Below are 24,349 nucleotides of genomic sequence, written 5' to 3'. Positions count from 1 at the left end.
TGAATCTCCTATAGAGCAATCATCTGTTGCTCGGTTTGCTAAACCATCTGCCGCTTGATTTGCTTCTCTGTAGACGTGGCTAACAGTATATTGTTGGATTTGGGCGAGACTTTGTTTGATCTCTGCAACCAGGTCAGATATATACCAAGGGAGCTCTGTATCTGAGGTTATAAATCTCATTAAATTTTCCGAATCCGTTTCAAATTGTACTTTTGACCATCCTCGTCCCGTCGCCGTTTTAGAGGCTATGTGCATGGCCCAGGTCTCCGCCGCAAGTGTTGTGGTGATGCCTAGAGGTTGTGCTACTGCTAGGATAGTGTTGGTTTCCTCATTTCTACAAATAATACTTGCTTCCGCTATTCCGGGGTTTCCTCTTGTTGCGCCGTCCGTGTTGATTTTGATCCAATCTGATTGAGGCTTGAGCCATCTTACAAAGATGGTTGAAGTTGTTACTGTTCTTTGTGCTAGGTTTGGATATGGCTGCATCCCAGGGAGCACTGGTGGGAGGTGTGTCCGGGCGCAAGAATATTCCTGCTGGAGCTTGATGGTCATTTGCACTACATTTATCGGATTTTGTTGTTGTTGGCGATACATCACACCGTTCCTGGTTAACCATAAGGACCAAAAAAGGAAGCAGAAGGTTGTGGTTTCGCGTCCAATCGGCAATTACTCGTCGGGTCTTAACTTGTTAATGGGTCTAATTTAAGACCCGGAACCGATGGGTACCCGGGATTTTTAACTGGTCCGATTCTGGGTCCAAAAATTTAGGAACTGGACCTGGAACCGTTAAGAACCGAACCCGACTTTTATAAGTAGGGTCCGGGTCTAGTGGTACCCGGGAGGACCCGGACCCATTGACAGCCTTAGATCAAGGGAGAGAATTGTTAAATCGACAAGTGGAGAACCAAGTTTTCTGAAGAGAAAAGACTAACCCAGATCAAGAAGGAACTATATATACTACTTACAATTTCCTATAGTAATATTGTGGCGACATACATATTGCCAATCATAAAAGACAGCTCATTGGGCACCGATGGAGAACAACGAATTCCTGTGATTCTGAAGGATTATAATGTAATTTTTTCTTTTTAGGTAATTTTAATTTTGTCATATTTTTTGGACGGTTGTATTATTTTCTTGGTCATGGTTTTACCACAATGAGTTTTCCTTGTCAAGGTTTTAATGAGGCAACATGTGTAAGTCCAATTTTTTTCCGAAGTCTTTACATTTTCTGTTGTGCATTTGAAGTTGGTGATTTGGGAGCTTATCGGAGACCATCCCTGCCCGGTGCAAATTCGAATGAGCTTTTAGTCATCTAGCTGTTTTTTTATTAATACTAGTAAGGCCACATGTGCAATGCACATGTTTGAATTGGATTCTTTTAACAACACCAAATTTGATAATAATGAAGAAAAAAATTCTTAAAATAAAAATTTAATATCCTTGTTTGTACTCATTATGTAGAAAATTTAAAGACCTTTCCAAATATATTAATTTTGCAAAAATCCGATGTGTATTTTTAAAGATATCTAAGTTTTAGTTTTTCTGATCTATTTTAAAACAATGGCATTCCTGTAAATATACAAATTGATTAAAAGCTTAGTTAATGGGGGTATTATTGTCATGTGAAAAAACTTCACCAAACAATTACCTCTTTTCTTTATATTAGTATAAGATAATTTAAAGAGCTTTCCAAATATATTAATTTTACAAAAATACGATGTGTATTTTTAAAGATATCTAAGTTTTAGTTTTTCTGATCTATTTTAAAACAATGGTATTCCTATAAATATATAAATATTAATTACAATTTTAGTTAATGGAGGTATTATTGTCCTGTGAAAATGCTTCACCAAACAATTATTCAAGAAAAAGGGTAGGATTTTCTCTCTCTAGACATTATTTTCTTTATATAAGTAAGATAAATCAACCAATTCTCAGAAGAAAAAAAAATCCAACGAACTGGTCAATATTCCGTCCACGTCCAGCCCATAAAAACTACGGGTTTTAAAAATTCACCCGCATCCAAGACGGATCGGGTGTGCACATGCGAAAATACGGATTGGGTAAAGTTCATGGATTGGGTGTTTTGCTCACCCGACGTTCAGAGACTCCTGTAAACTGCGAAGGTTAAGAGAAGAAAAATCTAACTAAAAACGAGGCTAAAAGAGGCAATTAAAATAAAATAAAACCCTAGACTGAAAATCTTAACTCCTGAGCCTGTCCACCCCTATTATAAACCCTAGCTTTCTCTCTCTTCCGCGTTCTTCATCACTCGGACGTATCTCGATCAACCCAGAGGTAATCTCCATACTCCCAACCCTACATATTAGTATTTTTTTGTATTCATGTTTGCATCATTTTCCATGAAAAATGAATACTCTACAGTGATTGTTAAATGCTTCCTGAGACCTGCGAATCTGCGATATCAATCTATCTAATGTGTTTTTACAGGAGCCTTTACTCTTAATTTCGTTTATCTCTTCGCGAATCCTCTGCTGTCTAGATTTAATATATTGGTTAGGGCTTCTTGAGTTTTAGGGGTTTTGTTAGTTTGGACAGGTGATTTAGTGTAAAGAAAAAGGACTTGGTTAGGTTCTATAGTTAAGTTACATCTCAAATATGATTACAGAGGTAGATTTTGAGACGTTTCAGTCTTCAAATTTTACCAATTAGCTGGAGGTTAGGGCTTCTAGTTTCAATTGTTGTTAATTTTAGGCCATAATTTGTGTTTCTTTGTAAAATTTATTATTTGTTAAATACCTTTACAGTTACTTTAATTGTCAATCCTTGCCACACAAGAAACAGTATGCTACACTTATTTAGTGTTCAACAAGGGAATTTCACTTTTTCTGTTTTCAATTTATTGTTAATTTAGTTTTCCATCCGTTTGGTTGCTATGTTTCTTATGGCTGAACACTACGTGGGTTGTAGGTAAATCATGGTTAAGCACAACAATGTTATCCCTAATGGGCACTTTAAGAAGCACTGGCAGAATTATGTCAAGACATGGTTTAACCAGCCTGCCCGCAAGACCAGAAGACGTGTTGGTACGTAGTTTTCTTTCATTCATTTATCATAATAGCAAAGCTTAAGTTTACCATTGATGAACTGTTCTTCACATTAGCAAAGCTTAAGTTTACTGTTGATGAACTGTTTTTCACATTGTGCGTTATAATTTCCAGCAAGACAAAAGAAGGCGGTGAAGATCTTTCCACGACCTACATCTGGTCCACTTCGTCCCGTTGTTCATGGTCAAACCTTGAAATACAACATGAAGGTTAGGGCTGGCAGGGGATTCTCTCTTGTAGAGCTCAAGGTTTGTTAAGAATCTTTATTGCTTTTGACAGATCATTCAGCAGGCTAAAGTAAATTTACATAATTTTTATTTATTTATTTATCAGTATTGATTCTAAACCTGTACATACAGTCAGCTGGTATCCCAGAGAAGCTTGCCCCAACCATTGGTATCTCAGTTGATCATCGTCGCAGGAACAGTTCCTTGGAGGGTCTCCAAACTAACGTTCAAAGATTGAAGACATACAAGGCTAAGCTTGTAGTCTTCCCAAGACGTGCTGGTAAAATCAAGGTAAATGTCCACAACCTTTTTTGAATTCCATAGAATTTAACATTGCATGCTATTAAGTGAACCCTGTCAGCCTAAGCTGCGTTGATTAATGTTTTTGCTTGAAAAAACTTAACAGGCCGGTGATTCTACACCCGAGGAGCTAGCGACTGCAACCCAGGTCACAGGATCTTTCATGCCCATCGTTCGTGAGAGGCCAGCATTTGATCTTGTGAAGGTTACCGACGAGATGAAATCAGTAAAAGGTTATGCCAAACTTCGATTAGAGAGGATGAATGCCAAACATGTTGGTGTTAGAGCAAAGAGGGCTGCTGAGGCTGAGAAGGAAGAGAAGAAATAAGGTAATCAATCAAAGGTTCGGCATTTTGGACCATGTAAGGGTATAGTTTAACTTGTGAGGATGTGATTCTGAGGCTGCGTTTATATTTTCCAATAGAGAATGTTTTTTTAACTTTTGAGGCAAATTTTAGTCCCATCTTTTTTGTTGCGTATCCGAATTAACGTGGAACAAATGCCCATGAATGACACTTGTTTTTCCTTTGAGAGTTTCTCAGGCACATCATGTAGTGTACTTTTTGTTTACATCGTAGTCTCTTCTTTCCCTGTGTGCTTGTGCTGCATTTCATTCTTTTTCATGTGTTTTCCTTTCGTAGTGTACACTGGTTTTTTGCATTTTGGAATCTTAAGTCAGTCTGAATGTGCTTCTTTACCCCTTAGAAACTTTAAAGCATATTTGATGAATTGCCGTTGCCACATTTAATAAGAAACTTGATTTATTTGTTTTTTTGGGGATGGTATTTAGAGGAAATGGGGACACATGTTCACTGTTTAAAAGGCCTATCAGTTTGGTTGTCACGATAAGATGAAATGATGAATAAGACCCATGTGGACACATGTTCACTGTTTTCTCTATTTAATATATATATTGATTTCTATATTGTCCGTTCACCTGCACATCCATTCTGAAATTTATTGAGGACTAGTTGGTTAGCTAATTAAAGAAGCGTGGATAGCTAATTAAAGAAGCGTGGATACATTGTCCTTCAGTTTTCTTTTTTGTCATTCCACTGGATGGTGTCTGGACTGCCATGCAAATGTATAGGCTGTGTGCGTGTCTAGGCAGATTATTTTAAATCGGCTATTGTTCTTTTGGATTTCTAGCAGTGTTAGCGTTGCATTCACTTTGATATTTTTCTTTTAGGATGTGTTTGAGAGGGGTTAATTCCATATAATTAACCATCTTTCTATGCCATCTTTCTATGATAATATTTCCGTTGTTTGAATGCAGATTTATTTCCATGAAATCATTGGTCCATTACTCCTTTGTTTAATCAAAAAGTTTCTTTTCGCGCAACAGCTCGAAATAGAAATTTGATACCGAACCTAGAGGATTTACCACCTTGTCAAGATGCAAGAGTTATCTCATTATCTGATGGATTTTGTGAAATAAATAAATAGGAAATTGATGGATTTTGTGAAATAAATAAATAGGAAATATATGATGGATTTACCACCTTGTCAAGATGCAAGAGTTATCTCATTATCTGATGGATTTTGTGAAATAAATAAATAGGAAATACAATATAGTCCTGGGAATAATATATTAGAGAGAGTCTAGTCCAGTTGACTTAGTCATGTGTCTGTTTAGTCATGCATTATTTGACGCGATGAATCTTCATTTGGGCAGGGCCTCTGCAAGATTGCGGCCTCGGGAGTTGGTGAATGGTAATTACCTCCCTAATTCTAATTTGTAGAAATGCAAATAAGACATATATAAGGAAGGGACGTTGGTTGAGAACAAAATGCGAACATTCTTTGCATTTCAAAATATATTATAGTTTGGTCCTAGAAATTATGATTTGGTCCTAAGGTGATGTCATGGATGATGTAATTGTCATTGTGGGGTGACAGAAATATCCTTTTGGGACCACATATATAGAAAAAAGTTCTAGAAAATAAATTCATTTATCAGATTTACTTTCTCTCTCCTCTGTTTTTTCTTTTCTCTGCTACTGTAAAGAAGATGAAGAAGAAATAAACTGACGTTGTTGATTAAATGGTGAAGACGACGTTTTGATGTTGATGTTGCTGCGATTAGAGATGATGATGAAGACGGTGATCACACGAAGAAGATGATGAACGACGGAGCTTTGATGTTGATGATGATAATGAAGATGATGAAAATGAAGACGAACTCATCTTCTGCTACTATTGTTGCTGTGAAAGATAAATCTGTTGTTGTTGAAGATTTAATTAGGTTTTTGTTTTCTTGATGCCGCAATTGGAGATGATGATGAAGATGAATACGAACTCAAAGATAGATCTGTTGCTGTTGAAGATTTAATTAGGTTTTTGTTTTCTTGATGTTGCTGCCATTGGAGATGATGATGAAGATGAAGACGACCTCAAAGATAGATCTGCTTCTGTTGAAGATTTAGTTAGGTTTTGGTTTTCTTGAAGTTGCTGCGATTGGAGATGATGATGAAGATGAAGACGAACTCATCTTCATCTTGCTGTTGATGATTGATGTTGTTGTTGTTGCTGCTGCTGTTGAAGACGTCGAAGAAGATGGAGATGAAGATGTTGTTCATTTTTACAAATGAACTCTGTTTTTTATCAGGAGTTCATTTCTGGAATGAACTCTGGTTTATATGTTTTTATCAGGAGTTTATTTCTGGAATGAACTCTGGTTTATATAGGTTTTTATCAGGAGTTCATTTCTGGAATGAACTCTGGTTTCATATAGGTTTTCTGAAAAATTAAGTAGAAATTAACAGGAGTCCATTTTGACGAATGATATTACAAAAAATAAGTTGGAATTAACACGGAAGGGTACTTTGGACCATTTAATATTTTTAAATAATTATGGACCAAACAGTAAAAGCCTTTTTCTCAAAGGACTAAACATACATGTGACCACCTAAAAAAGGACCAAACGATTATTTTCCCATAAATAAAAGGTAAAACGTGATGTGCTGCGCCCCGCGTATAATTTTCATTAATCTCTTGATGATGATAATTTGACGCTCCTACCTTGTGCAGAAATTTCTAATTTATTGTCTTGCTGGTTATCAGAGCGCTGCTTAAAAAGTGACCGAAACAAAACATATAGCCGTGCGTCTTGCGACCCCTCTGGTCACTTGGATTACAGAGCAACAACGCTATTCGCTATTCTATAACAATACTGGCTATTCGATAACAACGCTGGCTGCGGGGATCATAAAGATAGTGGCAAAATACGTAATAACACTTCGATAGCAAGGGTAATTAATCAACATTGTTAATATAAATATCGAGGGGATGTTAGTGTTTTACGCAGGTGAGCATAGCATCGAATCTATCTAAAATTGCGTGAGAGTAAAGCTTTGAGAGAAAAACAAGGAGAAGTTGATCAATGGCTTTGAAGGTTTGCACCATCTCTTCTCTGTTTCGCTTTCTATAGATTTGATCATCCCTTAATCTTTTATATCATCATTCGTAATTTTTGATTATTTTTTTTTCTTAAAATACCCAATCACCCGTGTTTGATTACACCCTCTTTTGTTTAGATCTTGAAGAAAATTGTCTGTCAATAGCTTTAATTATTATAAATCTTTCTTCAGAATTCAAAATTGAGTAACTTATTCACATGCATTTGGCTTTGGTCTTTGGTTATCCTATATTAGATCCTATAATATGGATATATTAGGTTGTAATTGTAGTAGACAACATGAAACTAGGTTTAGTTATTTGATCACTGAGAAATAGTTGGTCTCCTTTTATACTAGGATCGAGTCATAGAAGATGAAAGAAAATACTAAGGGTAGAACATGTCTAACCTCTCAAAGAGGATAGGCAAAGCTCAGTTATGTTTTGCGGATTAGATTTCAATTAGTTACCGCGGATAAGTTAGATTGTTAAGGTTTTTGTTGTTTTTCGTGGCTATTGGATCCAGATTTTTGCTCCATCACTTTACAAGTTTGACAATTCGGTGCCTCGCTATTTGAAAGTTAGATGGAAAATAAAAGTCATAGAGCAGTCCAATCCCTGTTGTTACCATTTATGAAACTTGCATGGTCTATTTGGTTATCAAGTTTCCAGTCAGATTATGTTAAGGTTCTAATTCAAGCATACTCAAGCAGACCTCTTCACACTTAGATTATTAAATATACTATAAAGTCCAAGAGCATTTCGGTCAGATTATGTTAAGGGTTCTAATGCAAGCATGCTCGAGCAGACCTCTACACATACATAGATTATTAAATATACAATATACTATTGATCTATAATTTTTGCTAATGATGTAAATATCTGAAGATCTTGCTAAGCTAGACTTTTTTCGGTGAATCTTATCACTCACCACCAACCATCAGTGTATAACTGTTCCATACACTGGAGGGATGCAACAATCCAATCAGTAGTTTTTAATTATCTATGGTTGACCAGATTGAGGTGGTCGGATATAAATTAGATCGTAATTTTAATTGACCAAGGCAAACATAAAACAAGCTTTGAAGAAGAAGATGATGCATTACATGTTGATCTGTAGGGGTAAAGAGGTTATAATTGCTAATGAGTATATGCATTGTTTCCATTGCAGGAAGAGTTTGAAGAGTATGCTGCGAAGGCAAAGACTCTACCTGACTGCTCAAATGAAAATCTGCTTATTATTTACAGTCTTTACAAGCAAGCAACCATTGGAGATGTCAACACTGGTACGTAATACCATATTGCTAGAAACCATCAGTTACTAATTTATCAAATTGTTTATTGATAAGTAGATAATGGTCTCATATGTTTTGAATCGATTCTCGTGTTTAAATGAGTTTCTTATTTTCTTTTGCAGCCCGCCCTGGAATGTTCAGTCCCAAGGAAAGAGCCAAATGGGATGCATGGAAATCGGTTGAAGGTAAAAATCTCCAGTGACACTTGGTTACTATAGAATAGGTTTTTCTTGTTCTGTTGTGAAATTCATATTGTATGCCCCCCATTTTTGTAACCATGGTGATAGCTTCTGGCTGATCTAAGATGAATACACTTTTTTGTTATCTTACTCAGGAAAATCAACTGAAGAAGCAATGAACGATTACATCACTAAAGTGAAGCAGTTGTTGGAAGAAGCTGGTGTTTCTGCTTAATTTACTCCTAAATCTTATTATCTGCAACTGAAAAATGAAAAACATTTCGCTTTATTGTATGTGGTTAACTAAAAATTACTCGTGAGTACATCTGCATCTTATTGAATGCGTAAGATATTTAAAATGCCATTTCTAATTGCACTCTCAGTAGATTATTAAGTATTTTTGTGTTAGGCGTTGTTCAGTTAACAACCCAGTTTTTTTGATCCATCTAAAAAGAAGGTTCTAGGATGCCAACTGGGATCCCTTCTGCTTCGACAATATCACAATGATGGTATTCTTTGGAGAGATGCAAGACAGCACACGGTTCTGATAGACCAATTTATTGTTTTGTTGGTCGGTCGAAAACCCCAACCATACGTCTATATGAGGTCGTATGAAATTCAAACGGACCCCTGAAACTGCCATTCAAACTGAATTAACTTGATGCTGCTGGGACTCTATCTTCGTGATTGTACCGTATCACTAACCTAGAGGTCCTAGACATTCTCGACTCTATCTTCGTGATTGTACCGTACCACTAACCTAGAGGTCATAGACATTCTCTCCTGGACTATTGTTGAACTATTCTTGATTGTGCGCATTAGTTACCCTTCTAAATCGTTTATCTTGATGCTTCAAAAAAAAAAAAAAATCGTTTATCTTGATGCATTAGTTCAACAGTTCCCACATGATGCGTATGCTGATACACCCACTACTTTCCCATTTGAAAAAGTACTACTTCCCCAGTCATTTTTTTTAAACACACTTTGGCGAATAATGTGTGCCAGGGCTATCCAAATAGCTGTTTTCAGAAATCCTGGTAGCTGACCAAAAAGTAACAATTAAGAACCAAAATGGCTTACAGGATACATTTTTCCTTCGATTTACTTTCATTTTAGACATTTTTTTACCGCATATACAAAATAAACATCGACATTCTTACATATAGCTTTGATCTTTTTTGGGACACAAGATCAACAAAAGCAGAAGCTCTAAATTTCTGTTAAAAGTAGTTGCATCTGTTATGCAGAAATAGCCGATGCAATTACCGAACATATGATGGAAATTTAGACAAGAAATATTCCTTAGCGGCTGAAGCACCTTCTCTAGACAATACACCTTCTAGCTCACCCATAATTCTTGCCAACCATACCTCCAAATTCCTCTGTATTTCTTTAAAATTGTTTTTAATCAAGTCTAATGATTTTCTGATGCTAAGTTTTGCATGGGCATCAAGGTCTTCTCCCAGATGGGTGTTGGTGGTTTCACTTTGCAACGTTGTTAGCTTTTGTCTCGTCTGGATTGCTCGCTGCTGAAGACGATATGCTTCAAGCAAGAATTCTGTTTGCCGGCGAGTACCAAATTCTGCATTTAGGGCCTGCTCAGAAGGGTCATTTGCCTGCTGAAAAATCAAAACACTGATAAGTGACTACAACTTAACCAATAGTGGCAGAGAAATATAAATATATTTATCAAAAATGAAAATCATGCAACTGAAGTGACATGTCAATAGGTCAACTGGCAACATCACCCACAGCAGTGCATAATAGTTGGACCACAATGGAGAACCTTTACGTACAGAAAACAATCTTAGAAACGTATGGTTTGCAATGAAAATTTGCAATCTTCACCATGATCTTTATAAAATATGAAAATAACAGTAACACAAAAGCAAGATTAAAGAATTCACTTTCTGACAGAAAGCATTTTGTCATAATACCAACCAGGGAAAAGTAATTGCATTCAAGTAGATTTGCAACCATGAAGAAAGATTCCCCATCAATAAGAAAATTTAATATTTGCCAGAAAGCCACAAATTTATTTCCATTCAGTACATAAAATTTGCTAATGAGAAACTTTCAAAGAAATTCTAAATAAATTGCATGTTAGCCAGGGACCAGAGGTCCAGAACTAAGATTCCTGAAGGACAATTATTTTAATATTTCCTCTAAAGGTACTAAATGTCTGAACCCCTTGTAGGTCCTAAACTTTGTCTAGCGTTGTGAAACTTTGATTTATAATACAACAGTTGATTGAGTGGTGTTTGTACATGTGCCACACTGCCACAAATTATCTAACATGTGACAGGATTTGACTGGTGTTGTCATACACTGCGATGAGGTAGCAAAAACTTTAGCACACACAGATAAGAAAGACTACCCTAACCTAAGTGAACTAAAGGCTTAGTAGTCAGAAAAGCTCATTCAATATAAATCTTGAGGTTCAAATGCAACCAATAATGAATGGTTGGTGGGTGGTAGTTGTGTGTTTGTAATGAAGCCATTGCAAATTTCCTTTAATAAAGACAAAGGGATTGGTTAGAATTATTGATATGATGGAAAACTACAAAGAACAACTATTTTTTTGCTTCAAATCAACTTGTTTCGTTTTCAAATAAATACTCCAAATTATTGTGTTCTTTAGTTTGGTTTTGATATCGCACTAAAATGTTAATAAGACAACCATAATTTGCATTTATTTGCCTGATACAGTTCTAATAGGGAGCAGAGTGGTATCGACACAGTATACAATGACCAAGTGCCATAATTCACATTTTACCAATGTGTACATGTCAAACTACTCAATACTCTAATCATCCTGTTCCTGAATTTGCCCAAAACACTTTTTTTTTCAAAATTCAAAAAACCTTAAATTATATTAATAATAACCCGAATTGAACAGGATCGGTTAAAAGTTAAAACACAATTAATCCAATGTCACAAATATGCTTGAAGTATGACCCCATGAAATTAAAGACATCATTAACTTCCATATTAAATTTGATCTGGTTTGGAAGACCATAACTGTTTACGGTTTAACAAAAAATATTAAAAAGGTATTGTATGTACAGTATTCTGTGGTGCTTAATTTAAGCAAAGAAAACTTAGGTTTTATCTAAAATCTTGTACACAGGGCTTTCACTGCTAGTAACCGAAATATCAGATACCCGCATCACATAATTATGAATATTGAGAAAGTAAAGCAGAATGACATGAAAAGCATATGAAAAAAATGGAGTTGTTGTAGCTTACCATTCTTCTGCATAGATCATCAATCTTTCCAGAGAGAGCATGATATCTCTTAGCTTGCTTCCTAATTGATGTGGAGACTTTCAGTGGCTCACACTTGTCAATTCTTTCCAAATTGGGCAGTTCCTGCTCAACCAATTTCAACTTGGCAGGAACTCCAGTGAATTCACCGTCTGCTTTCCAGGGAGACTCCCTTCTGGACAAGAAAAGGTTATTATTCTCAAAATAAATTGTAAAATTATGATAAAAGTTAACTCAATAACAGTAATGTACAGCTTACCTTGATACAACGTGCTTCATATGGTACAAAGGCTCAGGGGAATCATACTTCACATCCTGCAACAGAACATTAAAATGACTATAATCAGAACACAACCATTATTTTTTGATATTATGGTTATCATACGCTAATATGTCAGTCAAGAACTATTAAAAAGATATTTAGGAAAACTGAGAGGAGTTTGAGTATAATAAGCAGAAGAACTTGAGCAAAATATGATACTTCCAAACATGATCTTCCTGTTACAGCCAGTTGCAGGCTCCAAACAACATTGATTGGAATCTACATAGGAAAACATTATCCCCCAGAGATGACAACTTTTCCTATGAATCGTCATATATTACAAGGGTGGACCGTCACTTCAAATTTTCCATGTAGAAATTGTCAGGAAATAAAGAGTGAATAAATGTCACAAACTAGAACATCAACGAAATTCTATTACAGCTTCTGGATTATAATAAAATTCTGGGGCGTTTTAACATTTAAAGGGACTAACAAGGGTTTTCTTCCTGGGGTTTTAGCACTACTGTTGCCTGTTTCTCACATTCTTCATAATCACTCAACATAATGATCCTTTCATGTAAAACCACTGGTACTGGCCGAATTTTGGTGAATTATGCAATTCGTATTTCCGACCTTCATCTTTTCATGGCACTTAAACTAGGTGTAGACCAAAACAAATATAACCAAAAATCGGCACACAGACATCATGTTCAGAGAAGAAACAACCATCCAATATGCTTGGTCTCTTTTGCTATTGTAGACTATCTCTATTTTTCTTTCTCAAAATGTATAAACAACTAAAATTTTAAACATAAATTCTCCTAATAGACAGTGTTTTTGCAAATTCCAACTAATGAAAAGGACTTCTTTCTAAAGATTAATTCCAACTGAATTTATGGATAACACCAATGTTTCCAGAGAGTTGAGAAAACTGCCAAACCTGCCATCCACCATCTCTATCAGCACAAACTTTGCGAGGAGGGGCATTGATAAAACCATTTTGTTTCCCATAAACAAAACCCATTTCACCACGGCCATCATTATCTCTCTGATCAAAATGCTCTTCTGAGTTTGGATCTAAACCCTCAGAAGAAACCCTAATTTTACCAAACCTTGAGTAATTCAAACACTGTAATTCACTAAATTCTCCGTTAATTACTTCCTCCTCAAAGCTTCTACCATAAATTCCACTTCCACCAACTTCATCATCTTCCTTCTCATCATCCTCGTCATCAACATAAACATCTTCATCTTCATCATCATGAATAGTTTGTCTAGACATGAAATTAATCATTTCATCCCTTTCATAAATTTCCCTCTCTAATTTCTCTACAAAACTCTTCAACTCGGCTTCAGATTTTTCAAACTCATCAATTCTTTCTCTTAAACTTGATATTTCATCAGAAGAGTTTTCAATTTGTTGCAACAATTTTCTTTCTTCCTGTTGCCATCCATTTCTATGACTAGCAAAGATTTCAACAACTCTAGCATTTGCTTTTGAATCTTCTTTTCTTCTTGATTTCATCTGTTTAAGTTGTTCTTCAGCTTGATATAGTTTCAATGACAGGAATTTATTACGAGATTGTAAGGATAAGATTAATGAGATTGATGATTTTGGTAGTAAACCTAGAAATACACTGAAACTTAAACCTAAATATGTCGACAGAGAAAGTGCTTTCTTGGTGTTTTCATTCTTGACGAAGGAAAGATTAGTAATATCTTTTTTTAGGGTTTCTTCTTCTTCTTCTGGAACTACTTCTACTGTTTCTGCCGCCATTAATGGTGCGAAAAACTTGAGAAAGTGAGCTTGAAATTTAGGAAAGTTTGAGTTTGATTTTGTTTGCTGCACTTTTTTTACTCCAAAATTTTATATATGTATTCTTTTGATAAGTTAGAGTTACCGAATTATCCCTATTATCTGTATATTTGTCAGAGTTGGGTAGGTCTGGCGTAAGGGGTAAATACTAAATAATCTCCAAATTATCATATTATCCGTAAAGATCTACCGTATAACTAATTGGAAAGTAGCATATTTGATAAGCTAAGGGCAATTCCTATGGTAGTGTTCAAATGAAATTTTTTGTTGAGCCCGGTGGATGGCCAAACAGGTTTCCCCATTATAGGAATAGCACTGCGCGGTTGATCATCGAACGTCTAGGCTAGGGACACATGTTGGTGTGTAGCTTAAACGCGGCGTTGGAAGAAAACATACTGGCGCTCAAGACAAAAACGCTGGCGTTGGTCACATCAACGCGGGCATGTGAAACAAAAACGCCAACGGTCGATTTTCCAACATCCATATTCTCAACGTTATAGTTTTCTAAACTATAATTCCTTTAACTAAATTCATTTTCTGTCACACCACTACTGTTTTCTTCTTCTAAATCAAATTTTTTTGATACAATATGAGCAACATTTTAATAAAAACGGTCAATAGTGTAAAGAAGAGAAGAGATCGAAGAAATGAACCGGCATCGCAGCCTGCCATAAGTGTAGATTTTTCTCAAAATCGGGAAGTAGAGTTTGCTTCGTCGAGTGTCGTTGCTGCTTCATCATTAGTCCAAGGTCATGTGTCGGGGCATCAAGATCGGTCTGAGGGTTATTATAGAATGAGAGGTGATTTTCAAACTTAAAGGCTGTTTATGAAGTTCTACCCCCTCGAATCCGAGAAAGGGTTGACAGATATCCCTAACGTACGCTTTATAGTGTGAAGCCTAGAAGACACAACAACAAAATTACGACAACAGTGTTAGAAAGGTGATGGCCGACGACGCAGACATTCCATTTTATGGATTTTGAAATTGGTAAGCTTGTTTAACTTAACTTAAATTGTATTTTTTAAATAATTATCAAATAATCAAAAGAATTAATCATAGTTGATATTATACTTGTAATAGGAATCATGCCCATTGATTTGTATTTCATTTGTGGGATCCCAAGTGGAGTGGGAGAGCCAGCACCATTCAACCAAAACGAATGGATATCAAATAGTAAACGAGAAACGCTTTTTTCCTCGTTTATGGAATCAGAAATACGTGAAGATTATAAAGAATTGAAAAGAGGTGGGATTAAATGTTCAGTGTTGAAATCATTTCTTACCCAAAGCAGAAACCCAGAAGATGTAGATGACTATCCTGAACTCAAAAGAGCGTTCATCTTATGGGTACTGAGTCAGAAATTCTTTCCAAACTCAACTTCGGTTGCTCGTGTTGGTTAGCTTCAAGCGTTAGAAGGTCTTGACAAAGCACCATATTATGACTGGGGATCTGCAATTTTAGCAAAATTGTATTGTGGCCTGGATCAAGCGTCCATGGGTATGCCTAATTTCACTGGTTTCTGGGGCATCATAGAGGTAAATATCAAAATTATTATTTTCAAATTTAAATAATTTTTATGAACAAATGTATATTAAGTCAAAATATTAAAATTATGGAGTAATTTGCAGTATTGGTGGTATACCTACTTCCGTATTGGTAATTTTTTAACCAATCCTTAAAGACGATACCCTTAGATTTCCAATATTGGACGTGTACATCTCGACCAACTTAGCGAAGGACACTTGCAGCAACGTCTCAGGTTCCAGTTTTGTTCAGAGGTTTCATCGGATGACTCGGAGCCACAAAAACGCAGTTGTTCACCTTTACATTGATTTTTCTCATTATGGTGTTAATGATGGACAATGTATTCTTGATTATTCTCTATGTAGAGTTGTTTTTTACACTCCAGAAACAGAAAGCGGGATTTGGTACCTGGGAGAAAGACTGCAGTACCAAATACAAGGTATATATGCAATTGCAATTAACCTTCCACAACAAATGCAAACCTCTGAATCATATTTTGGTCGGCTGAGAAGAACCAATTGGGATAAGTATGAACTAAATACAAAGAGGGATATTGGTGAAGCGCAATATGTCAACTGGTACAAGTCGATTGCGAAGGTTGTAATTGGGACACACAACATGCACATCTATGGGTTTGATTTTCCAGGGTTATCACACTTGTCCCATGATGCAAATATCGTTCCTGGCCAGCCACCTCCAAAAGAGCCATGCTTTATGACTTACCCCACCATGGATGCAAGTTCTTCATCATCTTCGTCAAATATGCCCGAAATTCGTTGGGAGATGCCAAGTATTACTTCACAAGGTGAGCCAACCATGATCCCCATTGTTTCCTAATATATGGAACGTGATTATCCTTACTACAATGTGACTTCCAGTAACGAAGAGTTGCGGAGCCAACTGAACTATTTGTATTGGATGAATCGGAAAATGAAGGCTATACACTTGAATGTGTGTCGAAAATGGTACTAGGACACAATGTTTGCATTAAGCCTAACTGTAAATGATGATGGTCGTTCATCGTCTACCGATTCCACCAGGAACAACTGATTATTGCACGACAGTGATAATATAATGGTGGGAGAAATACAAGTACGACAGAGTTCTTCACCACATGTACGACACGGTACTTCACCACAAACTGTGCATGTATATCAACCTCAAGTATCTCGGCTAAATCCTAGGCGCATTTCATCATCGTTCTCTCCCTACAACCCAAATGATTTCTACAATGTTACACCACCACCACAACAACAACAAACATCTTATATGCTTGGAGGACCGAGTGCTTTCCAATTTCCTAGTGCTTTCCAATCGCCTAATGTTGTTCAACCAGCTTTATCCCCTTATGGAAATTTATTTAATATGTTAGAAAGTGGGGATATCCCAGGTCTATATCCATGTCTTGGAGAATTCTTGACTCCAGAAGATAACAATGGCAGAGCTAGCGATGAGCGACATTAGAGAGATTGTAATTTTTAATTCTGCTACATTTGTAATTTTAGTTTTCAAAATACGACGATCTGAATTAAATGAAATTACATATGTTTAAAATTAAGTATTTTACATTAGCTTGACTGAATTACGACGGACTACACTAGCTTCACTGGTGAGAAGTACTAGGTGGAACAACAACTACAAAGAAGGGGTTGAACTGTTCAACACCTTAAGAATTTTGAATCATTTTTCGAAAGGAAAAGCCTCATTTTTCCATCTTCGCCATTCAGCCAAAGATCTTGTTACCATCTCAGCATCAGTTTCACCTCTCAGTCTATATCGATTGGCATGCATCGTTAAAGATACAAACTCACTTACTTCTTTCTTAATTATACGAAGAAGATTTTATATTTCACTTATAGCACGACGACTTAAATTACGAGTGTCACTGCAGAAACCGTCGTGAATAACTGCCTAGAAATTCACCCATGGATAGTTTGCTGAAGCAAACTGAGTAAATAAAAAAACATAGTTTCCGCAAATAGATTCATATTATTCTTTAGTATACGGAGATCGCCGAATTAACAAGGGCCAAGACATTTTCAAGAATTGAAAAATTTGTTGAAGTTGAAGAATTTTTTTTAAGCTCAGAGAAGAAGAGTAAAGAAGACTAGATGTGTGAATTTGGAGTTGAAATGGAGAGTATTTATAGAACTTAAAATTCTAACCGTTGGATGACAATGATTTACAGCCCTCCAGATGTACCCGTTGGCGCTTTTGTGTCAAACGCTGGAGATTTTAATACAAACGCTGGCGTGTGAAATACCAACGGGTGGTTTTGCCACAAGGGCCAGCGTTTTTGGCTCATCCGCCAGCGTCTGTGCCAATCTCGCTCGGTCCTAAATCATGCGCGACTACGTGTTCCATCTAACTCAAGAAACCAACAAATTTGTTGATTTATACATCCATTTTTCATGTTTGTTGAGTCCATAATGAGATCAAAATCAACAAATTCTTGTTTTGTTGAGTCCATAGGAACTGCTCTTACAGATTAATTCGTTAATGGTTGAGACGATTTCCCATGTCCATGATCGACATGGTCGTCCATGGTTGGCATGGTCATCTCAGGTTTAGCCGATGCTCGGTTCAAGCTGAGTCGTTCATCGATTAAATTAAAGGCGATTGTCCTTGGATTGGTCGTTAACGGCTACATTTTTAATCGATGTACTCCTTATATCTTTATATAAATCTCCATTATTCACCAATTAACACAAAACTTCTATTTATTTTCTATTTTCACAAAAATTTATCCGATTTTTTCAATATATTCAGTCATTTCAAGGTCAGTATAAGGGCCACTGCTCAAAACCAGTTGATTGCATGTATTCGGTGTGGCATGGATGTCCTTATGCTTGGTAAGGTCAATAAAAGGCCCACTACTCAAAACCAAATGTTGTTCTGTAAGCGGAGGCTTCTTATGATTGTTGGTTATGGCAATTCCTTTTTTGACATCCGGTTTCATATAATGACATCGATATTTTGCATAAATCGCCTTTATTTTAAGAACTGAAGTATGGAACTGCTCCAACTGCAAATTTCACCATCAAAGACAATAACTATAACATGGGGTATTTTCTGGCGGGCGAAATTTATCCAGCGTGATCAACCTTAGTTCAAGCTTAAGTTGAAGTACCCAAACACGAAGAGAACCATGATAGAAGGTATTTTAACAAAAATCATATGGGGTGTGGGAAGGATATCGAACGAGCCTTATTGTTCGTTTAAACCAATATAAATGATTAGGGTTATGCTCACCTGCATCGTTTTTTATAATATTTGGTATTTGAGGAAAGTCGACGGGATATCAGTTGGACAAGTTATCTAGAAAAAGATTTGAGGAAAAAAGTTCAACCCGCCATGGTGTGACTGCAAGAAGATATAGAATGGTAGAAGAGATAACTCAAAACAGAAGTTTATATTTAAGACTAAGGGAGGATCTCAATACGCACAATTGGGCTGAATTTGGAAGAAGAAGAAACAATCACAAACATTGAATTTATTACAATCATTTAACTAAATCAATGTAATTTGATTTGTGTAATTTGAAAACAAACATTGAAATTCAAACTAAGGATTATATTGAATTTAAAACTAAGGATTACATTGAAATTTGAACTAATTATTACATCTAGAATTTAAAACTAATAACTAAACCAGTGTAATGACATTATTCTTATTCTCATCCAAGGTGTCAACCTCATCACAATCAATGTCAACTGTTGTTGGGCGTAGTCGTGCCTTTTGTGTTTGAATTTCATCAAATTCATCTTGCTAGAGTCGTAGTTAAGCTAACTCATGGTTAAATTTATGAATAACTTTGTAGTTCAGAAAGAAGTGTGTATTCACGTCACGAATTACACAAGTAAAAAAATGGAAATTTCGTGCTTATGAAAGAGTTTATGGCACCAAATGTGAGTAGCGGAAGAGGAGTGATCGAGGCACAAATCAAGGCTAGCACTAACATCGCTTTCGGCTTCCTCATCATGGGCTAGCGCCCAACTCCTCCACAGTGCTGGGATCACCCCAGAGTTATATTACTGTATGGTATTAACCCATGCTAGTGCCAAACTTCTTTACGGGGGTGGAATTTTCCCAACGCTATATTACTATACGCACTAACCGGTGTTGGGATTTCCCTAGCGTTGTACTACCTTACGGTGCTAGTCTATGCTAGCGCCAAACTTCTCCACGACCCTGTGATTACCCAACGTTGTACTATCCTTCGGTGTTATCCTAATGTTAGCGCCACTATGCCTTACGACGTTGGCCAGCGCCAAGCCACATTCTCAAATGCGCTGCCCTAATGTTAGTGCCCCGTTAGAGAAATGCTCGGTTGAACCCTCAGGTTTTGCTATCTCAAGTTTATTGTCGATGTTAGATAATCAAAACTATATAATGATTTCTAGTATACTAAATCAAGTCTCGGACTAAGTTAGAATTTGGTAGTTGAGTATCAGACATCACCTTCGAAGACTGAAGATCGACGAAGACATTTGAAAAACATCATTAATCAGGTATGCGAAGACTGAATCATTCGATTTTACTCACTATTTAACCATTATATCTTATGAGACTATGTTTTATGACTTCTAGTAGATTTACAAAGAAGATATTTTGAGTCAAGCTTGTCTTGTTAAAAATTTTGAAATATGATTCAAGCATAGACGTTTAAAGATAGATAACAAGTTTATTACTTGGCAGAATTCCGATATGATTATTTGGATACAATTAGATTGATCTTGGACATCGATTTTTTAGATCGTCCAAGTACTCTTTTTAACAATCAGGTTTAGTGACTCCTTTGTGTATACATACTAATTGAGAAGAAATAGAGATATAAACTTTACATACATATTTTCAAGGATCATTAAGTTGGTATTCTTGCAATTGTATTAGGTTTTGTCCATACTGGTTGCCGAACGAAAAATTTAGTGGTGTACTTGGTACCCTCTCCTTTTCAATTGATATCATAGAAAGCGAACACTTTTAGACCTTAAAATTTTGTTTGTATTTTTATCCCTAAAAGAATATCCTGATGAGAAATTGCTTCGGACGGTTTCTTTCGTTCACCTGTAACGTACAACAGAGTTCCTCAAAGATTCTTCAGAAATTCTTGTTTAGAGAATCATTTTCGATTTCTCTAGAAAGTTAAATACTGCAAAGACCTCCGATCTCATGATAGAGAATGAAAAATCCAAAGAAAAATAATTGTTCCCTTGGGAAGAACAAAAGTCAAGAAAACACCTGAAAATGCGGGGGTCTAACAACCACACCCAATAATCCGCTTGGCAATCCGAGAGTACTTACTCCAATATACTTTCTAGAGAATCAATTAGGCAGTCAGACTCAATCTAGAGTAAAGTATATCAAAGAGCTTAATATCTCTAACTCTTAATTCAATCCGCAATCAACACATAGAAATATGCGAGCCCGATTGAATATAAGAGGGGTTACTTGAATGGTACCAAAGACCAATGTTCAAGTGTCAATCAATGTAAATCAACAACCAAAGGTTGGATATTCTAATTGATTGATCTTAACGCAGAACCTGTGATATTTCAATTATATAACAAAATATAATGCGGAAAAGAAATAACACAACACCAGAATTTTGTTAACGAGGAAACCGCAAATGCAGAAAAACCCTGGGACCTAGTCCAGATTGAACACCACACTGTATTAAGCCGCTACAAACACTAGCCTACTACCAATTAACTTCAGACTGGATTGTAGTTGAACCCTAATCAATCTCACACTGATTCAAGGTACAGTTGCGCTCTTTCATCTCTGATCCCAGCAGGATACTACGCACTTGATTCCCTTAGTTGATCTCACCCACAACCAAGAGTTTCTATGACCCAAAGTCGAAGACTTTATAAACAAATCTGTCTCAGACAAAAAAGTCAATAGGATTGAATAAATCTGTCTCCCACAGAAATACCCAAGAGTTTTTGTTCCGTCTTTTGATAAATCAAGGTGAACATGAAACAATTGATAAACCAGACTTATATTCCCGAAGAACAGCCTAGTATTATCAATCATCTCACAGTAATCTAAATCATATGATGCGAAACTAGATATTGTGGAATCACAAACGATGAGACGAAGATGTTTGTGATTACTTTTTATCTTGACTGTAGGAGAAATTAATCTCGAGTCAATTATTTCAATTGTATTCAATACGATAGAATCGGGAAAGATCAGAACACGCAACTACAAGAGAAATAGTTGGGTCTGGCTTCAAAATCCCAATGACGTCTTTGAAGTCGTTAAGCTACAGGGCCTCGATAGAAACCTAAGGTTAAAGGAGAATCGACTCTAGATGTGCAACTAGTAACACACATGAGGTGTGGGGATTAGGTTTCTCAGTTGCTAGAGTTCTCCTTTATATAGTTTTCAAATCAGGGTTTGCAATCTAAGTTACATTGGTAACAAAGCATTCAATATTCACCGTTAGATGAAAAACCTGATTCGACCAAGCTAATATCTTTCAATCGTTAGATCGAACTTAGCTTGTTACGCACAAATGAAATGTACCCTCATTTAGGTTTATGTAACCGTACCTAAACGTGTACACCATGTTGGTTCACAAATAGTTAACCGAGGTTAGCCATATGATTACTCTCATATCAACCTTATTCATCTTAACCGTAACCATTTCAAATGACTCAAATGAAACTAGTTAAACAGCCGTTCAATTGCTATATTCTCATAGAAGTATACAAAAACACAATTGAAGCAAAATCGATTTGATTCACTCGAATCAACACATGAACATTATAGCCACGGTTTGCAAAGATTGCATTCCTTATATTTATAAATTTTTAGGTTCATGTACAACCGATTTTAGAAAGCAACCACTTAAGTACGCGTACGGGTATGCGTACTTAAGTAACCGTATTTGAGTTTGTTTTATTTTTCAAACTCAGCATAAATTCACGGACGTGAACTTTACGCCAGTATGCGTACGGGTACGCATACTTTGGTATCTGGTTTGAGCTGGTTTTGATTTCCAAACTCAGCATAAATTCACGGACGTGAACTTTCGCCAGTATGCGTACGGGTACGCATACTTAGCCAGTCTCCATCAACCGTTTAGTAAACATACAAGTATGTATACATTTGGTTCCCGGTTTTGGACTTATACACAAATGTGTGAACACACTATATGCTTATATCCAAATATGGTTACATGATTCTAAACTCTTTATTTCAATCATTGAAACATTCTTAGAGGATGACAATAGCCGTTTTCACACACTATTAGTATCAAAGCAATTTTCAAGATATTGAAATAATCAATCGAAACATTCCAAGTCTATACCAAATGATTGTATCACACAAACCATGTAACATGTTACTAGGCAATTTTCTCATGATATAAAATGAACTTAATCGAAGCGAAATCTTGCCAACACATATTTCGAGAAATATGTAAGCGAGATAAACTCAGCTCGAAAGCTCAAATGTATATATAGAAAACTATATCGTAATACGACTTATGTCTCAATATAGGAGATGGAGTAAAAATAGACTTTTCAAGTAATAGATGAGTTCAAGTCTCCACATACATTTTGTCGATGAAGTTCCACAAGCTCCCCTTAGTAGTTCTTCGTCTTCAAATGATGAACGCCGAGAAAACTAAGCTCAACTACACAATCTATGTCCTAGTCCGAGACATCTATAGATAGGCTACAAATCAAGACTTATAGTTTTGATCACTAATATTGACAAACATGCTTGAGATAGCAACGCATGAGAGTTCAACCGAGTAGTGCTCTAACAATCTCCCCCTTTGTCAATTTTAGTGACAAAACTATCAATACATATGAAATACAAAAATAGATAAATAAACTGTTGTAGCTTCTCTTCCACGTGCCTGATATTCTTGGTTCTTCAACATTACTCGAAATCTTCGTCACTTCCAATTACTCCAATGATTCCAAAGGTTGTAAGTTCAGTATCATCGTTGTTGAAAATCCGTGGTCATAACAATGAGAAAACAAGAATTCTCAATCATTGTTATACAGTATCATAGTATATTATACAACATTAAAGTTCAATTGTATCACAACTTCGACAACAATACTATGGTGATATGTATCGCTCCCCCTTAGTCAATACTCCATCTCACATGGAAACCACTCCCCCTTACATAATGATCCGAAAACCATATGTATTTGTTGTGTGAACTACACATTAATTCTCCTCCTTTTTGTCAATAAAATTGGCAAAGGTACGAAAACTAGTGGGATCCTAATGAAATTTCCATAGAGACATTTCATGACCAAAAGCAAGTACATATCAACTTTTTAGATGCAATCATATATTCGAAGCTAAATTCTTTCATCAAGGAGTTTATAAAGATACAAGATAACTCCTATAATATTCCACAGCCGCACTCCCCACAAATATTTGGCAATTAAGCACAAGTTCAATTAAGAACTCTCCCCCATTAAATGTCATTCCCGAAAGAACAACAAAAGCGACCTTACTTTCATAAGAAAAGAAGGATTTCTTTGGATATAACAAATCACATGCGAATATGAATTTGAATCCAAAAATACTCAATTAAATTAACCACAAGAAAACCCATGATTAATTTAATCGGAATACACAACTAAATTACCACAAGAGTGTGATCAATTCAATTGGTTATGCTCGACATAAGAGAACTTACGGAGCCGCACAATATATACATAAAATATGGATCAGGTAAAATCAATATTGCGGAATAGACAAGGACTCATTCTATTTTCCATCACTATTTGCACAATGATATATAATAGACATAATCCTCGTAAACAAAAGTTCATCCTATCTTCCATCAATACTTGCATAATGACATAATAGGCTTAAAACTTGTGTAATGTCAAAGGTTCATTCATTCTTTTATCAATGCATGCATATCGACATATGAAAGACTTAACTTTTGACAAAGTATGGACAATCATAGTTCACGGACGCAAACACACATATCCCATAACAAATTTGCAATATATTGCAAAAATCCT

General features: G+C 36.0%; 3 protein-coding genes across 5 annotated transcripts; 2 read left to right on the top strand and 1 right to left on the bottom strand.

Annotated features, from left to right (window-relative positions):
* Positions 1–2,166: 2,166 nt before the first annotated feature.
* LOC113301802 (60S ribosomal protein L13-1-like) lies at positions 2,167–4,189 on the top strand. Its single transcript, XM_026550632.1, has 5 exons — positions 2,167–2,301; positions 2,935–3,050; positions 3,186–3,319; positions 3,431–3,589; positions 3,705–4,189. The coding sequence occupies exons 2-5, from the start codon at positions 2,942–2,944 to the stop codon at positions 3,924–3,926; spliced, it is 624 nt and encodes a 207-aa protein (XP_026406417.1). The 5' UTR covers positions 2,167–2,301; positions 2,935–2,941; the 3' UTR covers positions 3,927–4,189.
* A 2,692-nt stretch (positions 4,190–6,881) lies between these two features.
* On the top strand, positions 6,882–8,847 carry LOC113301801 (acyl-CoA-binding protein-like). The gene is made up of 4 exons (XM_026550630.1): positions 6,882–6,992; positions 8,166–8,280; positions 8,412–8,474; positions 8,624–8,847. Exons 1-4 carry the CDS (start codon positions 6,981–6,983, stop codon positions 8,701–8,703), a joined length of 270 nt encoding a protein of 89 aa, XP_026406415.1. The 5' UTR covers positions 6,882–6,980; the 3' UTR covers positions 8,704–8,847.
* A 668-nt stretch (positions 8,848–9,515) lies between these two features.
* On the bottom strand, positions 9,516–13,846 carry LOC113301800. Of its 3 annotated transcripts, none has more exons than XM_026550627.1 (4): positions 12,938–13,846; positions 11,995–12,050; positions 11,718–11,910; positions 9,516–10,087 (listed from the first exon to the last, which is right to left on the bottom strand). In XM_026550627.1, exons 1-4 carry the CDS (start codon positions 13,772–13,774, stop codon positions 9,731–9,733), a joined length of 1,443 nt encoding a protein of 480 aa, XP_026406412.1. In that variant the 5' UTR covers positions 13,775–13,846; the 3' UTR covers positions 9,516–9,730. The 3 variants fall into 3 exon arrangements, with proteins under 3 accessions (XP_026406412.1, XP_026406413.1, XP_026406414.1); XM_026550628.1 differs by having other exon boundaries at positions 9,516–10,084; XM_026550629.1 differs by having other exon boundaries at positions 11,718–11,907.
* Between the last annotated feature and the right edge of the window lie 10,503 nt (positions 13,847–24,349).

The sequence above is a fragment of the Papaver somniferum genome, chromosome 8 (assembly GCF_003573695.1).
Source record: "Papaver somniferum cultivar HN1 chromosome 8, ASM357369v1, whole genome shotgun sequence".
NCBI classification, from domain to species: Eukaryota; Viridiplantae; Streptophyta; class Magnoliopsida; order Ranunculales; family Papaveraceae; genus Papaver; species Papaver somniferum.
The sequence above is the reverse complement of the archived record's forward strand: the minus strand, read 5'-3'. Positions and strand labels throughout refer to the sequence as shown.